This window comes from Oncorhynchus keta, chromosome 29 (assembly GCF_023373465.1).
Source record: "Oncorhynchus keta strain PuntledgeMale-10-30-2019 chromosome 29, Oket_V2, whole genome shotgun sequence".
NCBI classification, from domain to species: Eukaryota; Metazoa; Chordata; class Actinopteri; order Salmoniformes; family Salmonidae; genus Oncorhynchus; species Oncorhynchus keta.
Window position 1 is genome coordinate 27,359,841 of NC_068449.1, and position 12,921 is coordinate 27,372,761.

A 12,921-nucleotide genomic window follows, 5' to 3' on the forward strand; every position below is an offset into this window, starting at 1 on the left:
TTCATGTCTTAAAGTAATGATGGACTGTCGTTTCTCTTTGCTTATTTGAGCTGTTCTTGCCATAATATGGACTTGGTCTTTTACCAAATCTTCTGTATGCCACCCCTACCTTGTCACAACACAACAGATTGGCTCAAACGCATTTAACAAGGTACTCCTTTTAATTTAAATGCATTCTAGATGACTACCTCATGAAGCTGGTTGAGAGAATGTCAAAGCTGTCAAGGCAAAGGGTGACTACTTTGATATGTTGAAAACGTTTTTGGTTACTACCTGATTCCGTATGTTATTTCATATTTTTTATGTCTTTTTTTAAACCTTTTATTTAACTAGGCAAGTCAGTTAAGAACACATTCTTATTTTCAATGACGACCTAGGAACAGTGGGGTAACTGCTGGTTCAGGGGCAGAACAACAGAGTTTTACCTTGTCAGCTCGGGGATTCGATCTTGCAAACTTTCAGGTTACTAGTCCAACGCTCTAACCACTAGGCTACCTGCCGCTACATTGTATTATTCTACAATGTAGGAAATAGTAAAGAAAAACCCTTGAATGAGTAGGTGTCCAAACTTTTGATATTTGTTTAACCCTTTAGTATGTGTTCTTTACTGTATTTGTACTTGGGATATCACTTTTCAACAGTACAAGTAAAAACAATCGCTGGATGACGTCTTTTAATGTCCACCTCTTCTAGGAATCCTTTTGTCCTGGACATTTTAACACTGTCCTTTTAATCCCTCCGGATTGTCTCTATGCACCCCAGGGTTCGGTCTGGACCAATACCAAAGTACCCGGTCACCTCTTCAAGTACTGTACCATACAGTGAATCTGTGGCAATAAAACCTCAATGTGACCAGCTCAACCCAGTCAACCGGTTTTCATTTATCGTTCATGTTTTCACTCTTACTTGCCCTGTTGCTGTTGCCCGCTAAGATAAGTGTAGCCCATCCACATTGGTGATCGAGCTTACCATAGAGACCCAGTTGGGAATTGTGTGGTACAATATTATTTCACATAATCTACTGTACACATTCAATGACACCCAAGCAATCAATGGGCGGGTAACAGTTGAAATATGCAGACTTTGTGAACCTTTGTGCTTCTTCAATATGTACTTTTCTGGTTCTCTAGTGACCCTCTGCAGATCAATGCCCTAGGGTGTATTTGATCGAGCACTAGACTACACCAAACTTTCTCCTTGTTGAGTTGTACCATGAGGAATTTGTAATCACAATTTTGATGAGTGTATTTTGTCTTTCCCCCTGCATTTGTTCATTGTTCCTCTTGTCCTTTTTCTGCTTGCTCTCACATCTCGTTCCCCCCTTCCTTGCTTTCTAATTTTTCCATCCCTCTCTTCTTCCTCTGTAGCTGTCCACAGTTTGAAATTGAGTCGGACCCACGTGGACTGGCACAGTGTGGACGAGGTCTACCTCTACAGCGATGCCACCACCTCCAAGATCGCCCGCACTGTCACCCAGAAACTGGGCTTCTCCAAAGGTTAGAGGTCACTGACTGACTGCTCACTCTTCTGTTGAACCCTTCCTCCCCTTCTCCACCCCAATATCAAGTAGAGTGAAGATGTGGATCTGGCATGAGTTCTCAATCTCCTCTGACACACAAACCCACTACCGCTGGAAATCTCCTAAAGGCTGTGTCGGCCAGCCAGCAAGCAGCTCATCCTATTTGCCTATTGTGTAGAGCAGGTGTTCTCAAAGTGGGGTCAGCGGACCCCTGAAGGTACTGTAGGGGTCCGCGGCCAGATCAAAAATGAAAGGGACAAGGGATCCGTGGAAAAAGTTTAGATGGTGTAATACAATAAAATATTATTCTACAATGTATGTTTTTAACCCTGGGCAACATGGGCCTGGGAGGCTAACTGATATTGGTATCCACATTACCCTGTCAGGGTACAACTCAATACTTTCATTATTTCCCCTATTTATATACACTATCGGTCAAAAGTTTTAGAACACCCCCAATATTCCAGGTTTTATTGAAATTTAAGCAATTCAAGTCCAGTGAATAACCTGAAATGGTACAAAGGTAAGCGGTAAACTGCCAGAGGTTTAAAAAAAAGTTTCAGTTACTGAAAAATATGTTTTAAAAAAAAGGAAATTTCAGGGAACAAGCAATGGTTTAACAACTTACAGCTGTTCTGCAGCAATGAATTAAATTAAGCCTTGAAAGTTGATGCTTACAATTCCTGCAGGTGTCCCAATTTTTGTTGATTACTTACAAAACCCTCTGTCTGTATAAAATCAGTGTAGGAACAGACTGTTACTACATCCTCATTATTTTGACAGTATTGTACTGCAGGAAGTAGTATATTGCTATCATAAAAAAGGAAGGAAGACAGACAGACAATTATAATCCTTAAGTGTGGATCTTTCCTTTAGAGAAATTGCAAAGAAGCCAAGGTGTCAGTGAGTACAATTTCCTAGACCATCAAAAGGCACTTGGAAACTGGAGGAAACTCTGACCGGAAGAGAGATGGCAGACCCAAAACCACAACAGAATCAGAAGACAAGTTTCTGAGATAGGTGGCTCACAGGACAACCGCTTCAAGCACAGCTTAACACTGGTTGAAGTAAGCAAGTCTCCGTTTCAACTGTGAAGAGAAGACTTCAAGCTGCAGGTTTGACAGGTTGAGTGTCAGTAAGAAAGCCATTGCTAAGATGGCAAAATAAGACAAAGAGGCTTGACTGGGCCATGAATTATCACCAGTGGACTACTGAAGACTGGAAGAAGATCTTATGGACCGATTAAGCAAAATTTGACATCTTCAGTTCATCACGCAGGGTTTTTGTACGCTGTAGAGTAGGCGAAAGGATGGTTCCTCAGTGTGTTACATCAACTGTCAAACATGGAGGAGGAAACGTGATGGTCTTTTGCTGGATCCAGAGTCGGCGACTTGAACAGAATAAGTGGCACCCTGAACCAAAACAACTACCACAGCATTTTGCAGTGCCATGCAATACCCTCTGGTGTATGCCAAGTCAGGGGTTCATCCTACAGCAAGAAGTAACCCAAAACAGCCTGGAGGTATGTCAGAACTACCTTATATAAAAATTACAAGACGGTAGGCTACAAATCATGGAATGGCCAGCACTGTCTCCAGACAAACTCCATCGAGCTGGTTTGGGATGCAATGGACAGAAGGGTGAAAGCAAAGCAGCAACCTACAAGTGCACACGTTTTGTGGTAACATCTTCAACAGTGTTGGGGAGAACTTTCTAAACAATATTTGATTTCCATTGTAGAAAGAATGCTATGAGTGTGTGGCTGTTATGTCTGCAAAAGGTGGCTACTTTGAGTCAAAAGTAGATTTACATTTTGATAAACAGAACAATTCCGTTATTTATGTTTTGTCTCCAATTTGTTTATTTGTTCTATGCTTTCAGAGTACATTAAACTGTGAATTTCAATAAAAACTGGAAAAATTGAGCTATTCTGAAACTTTTGACTGTTATATATATCAAAAGTTTGGGGTCACTTAGAAATATCCTTGTTTTCCATGAAAACATACATGAAGTAGTTGCAAAATTAATAGTAAACATAGTCAACATGTTGACAAGGTTATAAATAATTATTTTTAATTGAAAAAGTCATTGTGTCCTTCAAATTTTTGCTTTCGTCAAAGAATCCTCCATTTGCAGCAATTACAGCCTTGCAGAACTTTGGCATTCTAGTTGTCAATCTGAAGAGATTTCACCCCATGCCTCCTGAAGCACCTCCCGCAAGTTGGATTGGCTTGATGGGCCCTTCCCACAACAGCTCAATAGAGTTGAGATCGGGTGACTGTGCTGGCCACTTCATTATAGACAGAATACCAGCTGACTGCTTCTTCCCTAAATAGTTCTTGCATTGTTTGGAGCTGTGCTTTGGGTCATTGTCCTGTTGTAGGAGGACATTTCTCAAACTAGACACTAATGTACTTGTCCTCTTGCTCAGTTGTGCACCGTTGTGCTCCCACTCTCTCCATTCTGGTTAGGGCCAGTTTGCTTTGTTCTGTGAAGGGAGTAGTACACAGTATTGTACGAGCTCTTCTGTTTCTTGGCAATTTCTCGCATGGAATAGCCTTCATTTCTCAGAACAAGAATAGACTGACGAGTTTCAGAAACGTTCTTTGTTTCTGGCCATTTTGAGCCTGTAATGGAACCCACAAATGCTGATGCTCCAGATACTCAACTACCGTAATTGCTGGACTATTAAGCGCACCCGAATATAAACCGCACCCACTGAATTATAAAAAAATATGTATTTTGCACATAAATAAGCCGCACATGTCTATAAGCCGCAGGTGCCTAATGGTACATTGAAACAAATGAACTTTACACAGCCTTTAAACGAAACACGGCTTGTAACAAAAATAAATAGGCTTTAACGAAACACGGCTTGTAACAAAAATTAAACAGTAGCCGACCAAGAAAGTCATTGGTCACTATCTTCCTCCTCTTGTGCACTGAAACCACTGAAGTCATCTCCTTCGGTGTCGGAGTTGAATAGCCTCAGAATTGCTTCATCCGATGTTGGATCGTTTTCATTGTCGCTCTCGTCACTTTCATCCGGAGGCAAATACCCCGCTGAGCTCATGCTGCCCCTTCAACACGCAGCAGTCCAGCCTTTCGATACCCGTTGATGATAGTGGATTTTTTGACAATGCTCCACGCTGTCAGGACCCACTGGCAGACTTGACCATAAGTTGCTCTTCGCATGCGGCCCGTTTTAGTGAAGGATTTCTCCCCACTTGTCATCCAAGCCTCCCACTGAACACGGAGCGCCACCTTAAATGCACGATTTACACTGATGTCGAGTGGCTGCAAATACTTTGGGCCATCTGCTTTTCTTCCCTCTGAAAGGTTTGTTGTCTTTTTGCACTGAGTCAGTTCCTCACGCTGCTGTTTACAAAGTCTTATAATCGACTCATTAAGGCCAAGCTCCCATGCAGCAGCTCTATTTCCTTTTCCAACAGCCAGATCGATCGCCTTCAACTTGAAAGCTGCATCAAATGCATTTCTCCGTGTCTTTGCCATGATGAGGGTGACAAAATTACTACCGTAATCAGAATGATGGGAAGTTTGAGCGCGCTCGATTTACGTCACATTATGTGACGGTGTTCAGTTTTTTGGCGGCATGAATCTTGTGAAAGCGGGAAAAATCCATAAATTAGCCGCGTCATTGTATAAACCGCGAGGTTCAAAGTGTGGGAATAAAGTAGCGGCTTATAGCCCGGAAATTACGGTAGTCGAAAGAAGGCCAGTTTTATTGCTTCTTTAATCAGAACAACAGTTTTCAGCTATGCTAACATAATTGCAAAATGGTTTTCTAATGATCAATTAGCCTTTTAAAATAATGAACTTGGATTAGCTAACACAACATGCCATTGGAACACCGGCATGATGGTTGCTGGTAATGGGCCTCTGTAGATATTACATAAAAAAATCAGCCGTTTCCAGCTACAATAGTAATTTACAACATTTAATGTCTACACTGTATTTATGATCAATTTGATGCGATTTTAATGGACAAAAAATGTATATATTTTTATCTTCATAAATGCACTACAATTTTAAGCTTTAGAACTGCAATGTTTTCTCTCTGCCTTTTGGCAAAATGTGTAGAATTGCAGGATATTAGCTTTAAAGCTGCAACAACAAAAACTCTCTGCCCCATGACAAAATGTGGGCCTTTTAAATTGTTCGTTCCCAGGGCCGAGACTTGGTTTGTCCGGCCATGCACTGCCGACGTCATAGTAAAACTCCTTGCATGTTATTTAAAAAAGAAATCTCACTCTAGTTGTGTTCTGATTATGAGGGGGTCCCTGATGAATTTACTATCACAAAAGAGAGTCCCGACACCAAATAGTTTGAGAACCCTGGTGAAGAGTAGTGTTAGCATAGGAAGCCAGCCACGCATGCAGCCTGAGCCACAGACACAGCGGGAGGCTTCCAGTATCCTACTGCCCCTGTAAACTCAGTCACCTTATTGCTACTTTCAGATATAGGATGGCCTAGGATTGTTCATCACCATAACTGTATGCATGTTGTGTGGTCATTTCATTGTGGCCTCTGTGAAATGTAATTTCACGGTTTGAGTCTATCAAGCCTTAATCATGAATCAAGACTTTACCAATGTTGAACACAAGTGAACAAACACTGATGAGCGAAACATTGTTGGCATTTGTTGGGCAATGTGCAGCCACCCAGTATGTTGATATTATCCTGACACTGTCCCCCTCTCCACTGCCTGTTCACCCTGTCTCCATCCCCTGTCCCCTCTGTAGCCTCCAGCAGTGGGACACGGCTCCACCGGGGCTATGTGGAGGAGGCCTCCTTGGAGGACAAGCCCCCCCAGACCACACACATCGTCTTTGTGGTCCACGGCATTGGACAGAAGATGGACACAGGACGCATCATCAAGAACACTGGCATGTGAGTGCTCTCTCATTCACTGTGTGCATGTTATAGTTATTCTACTGGGAGACATGGTGCTGCCAACATGAGGTAACATAGTATGCATCCCAAATGGCCCTATTCACCCTGGTCAAATGTAGTGCACTATAAATGAAATAGTGTGCCATTTGAGACATAGCCATGTTTATTTTTCTACTGTTTGTGGAGAGGCTGGGACAGTTTGATCTACTGTGGGATGATGTAGCTACATGCACTGCTGTCTGCTGATCGGGTGGCATGAAGCTTCAGCCCACACGTCTTGATGTGGGTTTCCATGGAGATGGGAATCGGTATGGAATGGACCACAAAGTGTTTGTCTGTTTGAGAACATGTTCACACACACGTGTGTTTGAGAATGCACACCTGTCTTAACGTGGATGTGTCCTGTTCCTGTCCTAGATCTTATTCGTTCATAATTTGGTCGATTGCCCCAGCGCTTGACTTAGACCGAAATAGGTGCCTGTACTCATTTTTGGTGCCGGTACTGTTTACATTTAGGTGCAGGAGCTCCGCAATACTTTTCAGCTAATATGTTATAAGAGTAACAGGAGCTCAAGCAGTAGAACATTTGAGGTGCCGTACTCCGCTCCGGTGAGCTCCTGCCCAAGTCAAACACTGGATTGCCCTCATTGATGTCATTCTATGAGACGTTTATCATGTCAGACTGGTTAGGGCGCAGCTTTCACATAATTGCATCGTCATGATGTTCACCAGATGCTATCTCAGGAATGCAAGTAAGTTCTTATCAAATTTGATTTGTCACAAACACATGGTTAGCAGATGTTAATGCGAGTGTAGCGAAATGCTTGTGCTTCTAGTTCTGACAATGCAGTAATAACCAACGAGTAATCTAACCTAACAATTCCACAACTACTACCTTATACACAAGTGTAAAGGGATAAAGAATATGTACATACATATATATGCATGAGTGATGGTACAGAACGGCATAGGGTAGTACAGAACGGCATAGGCAAGATGCAGTAGATGGTATAGAGTACTGTATATACATATGAGACCCAGTCTGGGTCCATGTGTAGGCGATGCTGACATATGAGATGAGTAATGTAGGGTATATAAACAAAGTGGCTAGTGATACATTTTTACATCAATTACCATTATTAAAGGGGCTGGAGTTGAGTCCGTATGTTGGCAGCAGCCACTCAATGTTAGTGGTGGCTGTTTAACAGTCTGATGGCCTTGAGAGAAGCTGTTTTTCAATCTCTCGGTCCCTGCTTTGATGCACCTGTACTGACCTCGCCTTCTGGATGATAGCAGGGTGAACAGGCTGTGGCTCGGGTGGTTGTTGTCCTTGATGATCTTGATGGCCTTCCTGTGAAATGGGGTGTTGTAGGTGTCCTGGAGGGCAGGTAGTTTGCCCCCGGTGATGCATTGTGCCGACCTGGAATTAAACATCGAAGTTAGTATTTAGGTCAGAATTATGTAAGGAATAATCAGACAGTGCATATATCAAATGCCATAGTCAACTTAATCATCTTTTTCTTGCCAAGGTAGTATTTACCTTCATCCACATTCTCTTCTAAACCTCCCCTTTCCACTTTGAAAGGTATTTTCTTGCCCCATTCTCCATCAGGTCACTCTCTATGCCAATGACAAGGTGGCTAGTTAATTTGGCCAACAAGCAGAGATAATATAGGAAGCTAAAAACAGGAGATTAAACATTGTTAGATTTTGGGTTAGCTAAAGCAAACGGGCTAGCTAGCTAGTTATCTGCCTAGCCATTTCATTTGCACTCACCCTCCAAAAAAAATTTCAACAGCACAAGTATATCTGAGAAATACTTATCTTACTCCATGAAATATATAATATTACAAAGGCAGAAGGTAATTAAAGTGCAATTTACCTCTGAACCCACCAACAAAAATCTCCTTTGGAGTGAAGACGTGCACTTCAAGAGCCGTGGTGGAGATACGGGGTTTGACTAACAACTTTGAGAGCCAATGGACTTAGTTTTGAAGACAAGCTATTTTTTTTATACATTTCATTTTTCTTGCAGACATAAAAGGGAACCAATAGTATACATTCTTGTAAAACCTTTACATTTTAAATCACATTTTGAGTGACAACGTTTTAATCTGACAGTGACAATATACAGTGCCTTCAGAAAATATTCATACCACTTGATTTAGTCCACATTTTGTTGTGTTACAGCCTAAATTAAAAATGGATTTGTTCTCATCCATCTCCACACAATACCCCATAATGATGAAGTGAAAACATGTCCCAATAAATTGATAAATTTATTGAAAATTATATATTTCTAAGTATTCACACCCCCTGAGTCAATTATGTTGTGACTCTTTCTGGGTAAATCTCTAAGAGCTTTGCACAACTGGATTGTTCAATATTTGGAAATTATTACAACAATTATTCAAGCTCTGTCAAGTTGGTTGTTGATCAGCCATTTTCAAGTTTTGCCATAGATTTTCTAGCCAATTTAAGTCAACTGTAAATAGGCCACATTCAGTGTCTTGGTAAGCAACTCTATTAGGCTTTGTGTTTTAGGTTATTGTCCTGCTGAAAGGTGAATTTGTCTCCCAGTGTTTGTTGGAAAGCAGACTGAACCAGGTTTTCCTCTAGGATTTTTACTGCACTTTACTGCAGCTCTATTCTGTTTATCCTGAAAAACTCCTTAGTCCTTGCCGATGACAAGCATGCCCATAACCTGATGGAGCCACCACCATGCTTGAATATATGAGTGGTACTCAGTGATGTTTTTGTTGTGTTGGATTTGCCCCAAACACAATGCTTTTTTAAAAACAGTTTTACTTTAGTGCTTTATTGCAAATAGGATGCTTGTTTTGGAATACTTTTATTCTGTACAGGCTTCCTTCTTTGCACTATGATTTAGGTTAATATTGTTGGGTAACTACAATGTTGTTACATCTTCAGTTTAATCCTACCACAGCCATTAAACTCTAACTGTTTTAAAGTCACAATTGGCCTCATGGTGCTGTCCCTGAGCAGTTTCCTTTCTCTCTGGCAACTTAGTTAGGAAGGATGTCTGTATATTTGAAGTGAGTGGGTGTCCTGATACACCATCCAAACTGTTCACTTCACCATGCTCAAAGGGATATTCATTGTCTCCTCCCTGATTTGTATGTCACGTGCTGAATACAACAGGTAGACCTTAGCATGAAATGCTTACTTACAAGACCTTAACCAATTCAGAATTTTAAGAAAGTAAGAAAATATTAGCAAAAAAAATAAGAAAAATACAAAAAGTTATACATTACAATAATAACAGCGAGGCTGTACACAGGGGTTTCCGGTACCAAATCAATCTGTGCGGGTATAGGTTAGTTGAGGAAATATGTACATGTAGGTAGGGTTGAAGGGACTATGCATAGTTAATAAACCGCAAGCAGCATAAAAAAGGGGGTCATTGCAAATTGTCCAGGTTGCCATTTGATAAACTGTTTAGCAGTCTTATTCATTGGGGGGTAGAAGCTGTTAAGGAGCCTTTTGGACCTAGATTTGTCTCTCAGAATGCTCTAGATGGTGCAGCTGTGGAACATTCTGAGGATCTGGGGACCCATGCCAAATCTTTTCAGTCTCCTGAGGGGGAATAGGTGTTGTGGTTCCTTTTTCACAACCGTCTTGGTGTGTTTGGACCATGATAGTTTGTTAGTGATGTGGACGCCATGGAACTTGAAGTTCTCTATCCGCTCCACTACAGCCCCGTTGATGTGAATAGGGATGTGCTTGCCCCCCCCCCTTTCCTGTAGTCCGCAATCAGCTATTTTGTCTTGCTCATGTTGAGGGAGAGGTTGTTGTCCTGATACCACACGGCCAGGTCACTAACCTCTTTGTAGTCTGTCTCATCATTGTCGGTGATCAGACCTACCACTGTTGTCGTCAGCAAACTTAATGATGGTGTTGGAGTCGTGCTTGGCCACGCAGTCATGCGTGAACAGGGAGTACAGGGGGGAACTAAGCATGCACCCGAGGGGCACCGTGTTGAGGATGTGTGTCGAATGTGTTGTTGCCTACCCTTACCACCTGGGGGTGGTCCAGTATCCAGTTGCAGAGGGAGGTTTTTAATCCCAGGGTCCTTAGCTTAGTGATGAGCTTTGAGCACATTATGGTGTTGAACACTGAGCTGTAGTCAAAGAACAGCATTCTCACGTAGGTATTTATTTTGTCGGTGGGAAAGGGAAGTATGTAGTGTAATAGATTGCATCATCTGTTGGGTTGTTATGGTGTTTGTGAGCCATGACCAGCTTTTCAAATCACTTCATTGCTACAACCACTGGGGCGGCAGGGTAGCCTAGTGGTTAGATTGTTGGACTAGTAACCGGAAGGTTGCAAGTTCAAATCCCAGAGATGACAAGGTACAAATCTGTCGTTCTCCCCCCGAACAGGCAGTTAACCCACTGTTCCTAGGCCGTCATTGAAAATAAGAATTTGTTCTTAACTGACTTGCCTAGTTAAATAAAGGTCAAATTTAAATATTTTTTAAAACAGACGTGAGTGCTACGGGGCAGGTTACCTTTGCGTTCTTGGGCAAAAGAACTATGGTGCCATGCGCTGAGTACGCCTCTTGGTAATCTGTCTGGACCTGCGGCCTTGTGAATGTTGACCTGTTTAAATGTGTTCATCACATCAGCTACGGAGAGCATGATCACACAGTCGTCCGGAACAGCTGGTGCTCTCATGCATTGTTCAGTGTTGCTTGCCTTGAAGAGAGCATAGAAAGCATTTAGCTCTTGCGGCTGTATTTCCGCTTGTAATCCGTATTAGTTTGCAAGCCATGCCACGGAAGCCTTTAGCTCAGTGTGGATGTTGCCTGTAAATCCATGGCTTCTAGTTGGGATATGTACGTACGGTCACTGGGGATGACATCGTCAATGCAGTTATTGATGAAGCCGGTGACCGATGTGGTATACTCCCTCAATGCCATCGGATGAATCCCGGAACATATTGCAGTCTGTGGCAGAAAAACAGTTCTGTAGCTTTGCATCCACATCATTGGACCACTTCCATATTGATGGAGTCACTGGTACTTCCTACTTGAGTTTTTGCTTGTAAGCAGGAATCAGGAGGACAGAATTATGGTCAGATTTGCCAAATGGAGAGCTTTGTAAGCTTCTCTGTGTGTGGAGTAAATGGTCTAAAGTTGTTTTTTTTTCTTTTTCTGGTTGCTCATGTCAAATGCTGGTAAAAATGAGGTAAAACGGATTTGTTTTCCTGCATTAAGTCCCCGGCCACTAGGAGCGCTGCTTCTGGGTGAGAATTTTCTTGTTTGCTTATGGCCTTAAAGCTTGTTGAGTGCTGTCTTATTGCCTGCATCGGTTTGTGGTGATAAAATAGACAGCTACGTAAAATATATATATATATATATATATATATATATAATGTTATCTCACACTATATATCTCACTGTCAACGTCCTCTCACTGTCAACTACGTTTTTTTTCAGCAAACTTAACATGTGTAAATATTTGTATGAACATAGCAATATTCAGCAACTGAGACAAACTGAACAAGTTCCACAGACATGTGACTAACAGAAATGGGATAATGTGTGCCTGAACAAAGGGGGGTCAAAAGTAATGGTCAGTATCTGGGGTGGCCACCAGCTGCATTAAGTACTGCATCTCCTCCTCATGGACTGCACCAGATTTGCCAGTTCTTGCTGTGAGATGTTACGGAGGCAAAAGATCCGACCATCACCCCTGGTGAGACATCCGCAACTTGTCAGTGAAGAGCACTTTTTGCAAGTCCTGTCTGGTCCAGCGACGGTGGGTTTGTGCCCACAGGCGACGTGCCCAGAAGCCCTCAGTCCAGCCTCTCTCAGCCTATTGTGGACTGATGGAGGGATTGTGCTTTCCTGTACCTGTCCCGCATGGGAAACAGTGTTTAAACCCTTTACAATGAAGATCTGTGAAGTTATTTGGATTTTTGTGAATTCTTTGAAAGACAGGGTCCTGAAAAAGGGACGTTTATTTTTTTCCTCGTGTGTGTGTGCACGCGTGCTCTCTACATCAGGAGAGCAAAACCTCAAGACTTCCTTAATATTAGAGGTCACACACCAACTGTTTTTGACAAATAGACACAGCATACCACCCATCGTCTTACCAGAGGTGTCTGTTCGGTCTTGCCGATGCACGGAAAACCCAGCCAACTGTATATTATCCATGTCCTTGTTTAGCCACAACTGAGTGAAACATAAGATATTACAGTTAATGTCCTGTTGGTAGGATATTCTCGAACAGAGCTCATCCAGTTTATTCTCCAGTGATTGCACGTTCGCCAGTAAGACGGATGGTAAAGGTGGATTATTCACTCGCCGAGTAATTCTCACTAATCACCCGGATCTGCGCCCCCTCTATCGGCATCTCCTTTTCATGCGAATGACCGGCATTTGGGCCTGGTCCTAGAGGAGCCGTAAATCTTTTGCCTCCGATTCGTTAAATAAAAAATCTTCATCCTGTCCGAGGCGAGTA

The 12,921-nt window shown here is 42.3% G+C and overlaps 1 protein-coding gene across 2 annotated transcripts in view; it reads left to right on the top strand.

Annotated features, from left to right (window-relative positions):
* The window catches only part of LOC118362656 (phospholipase DDHD1-like), a 42,090-nt gene that overhangs the window by 13,908 nt on the left and 15,261 nt on the right, over positions 1–12,921 (top strand). For both annotated transcript variants that reach the window (XM_035743175.2, XM_035743176.2), the window contains 2 exons: positions 1,368–1,496; positions 6,283–6,430. In XM_035743175.2, the coding sequence (XP_035599068.1) occupies positions 1,368–1,496; positions 6,283–6,430 (277 nt within the window). The remainder of the gene's footprint in view (positions 1–1,367; positions 1,497–6,282; positions 6,431–12,921) is intronic.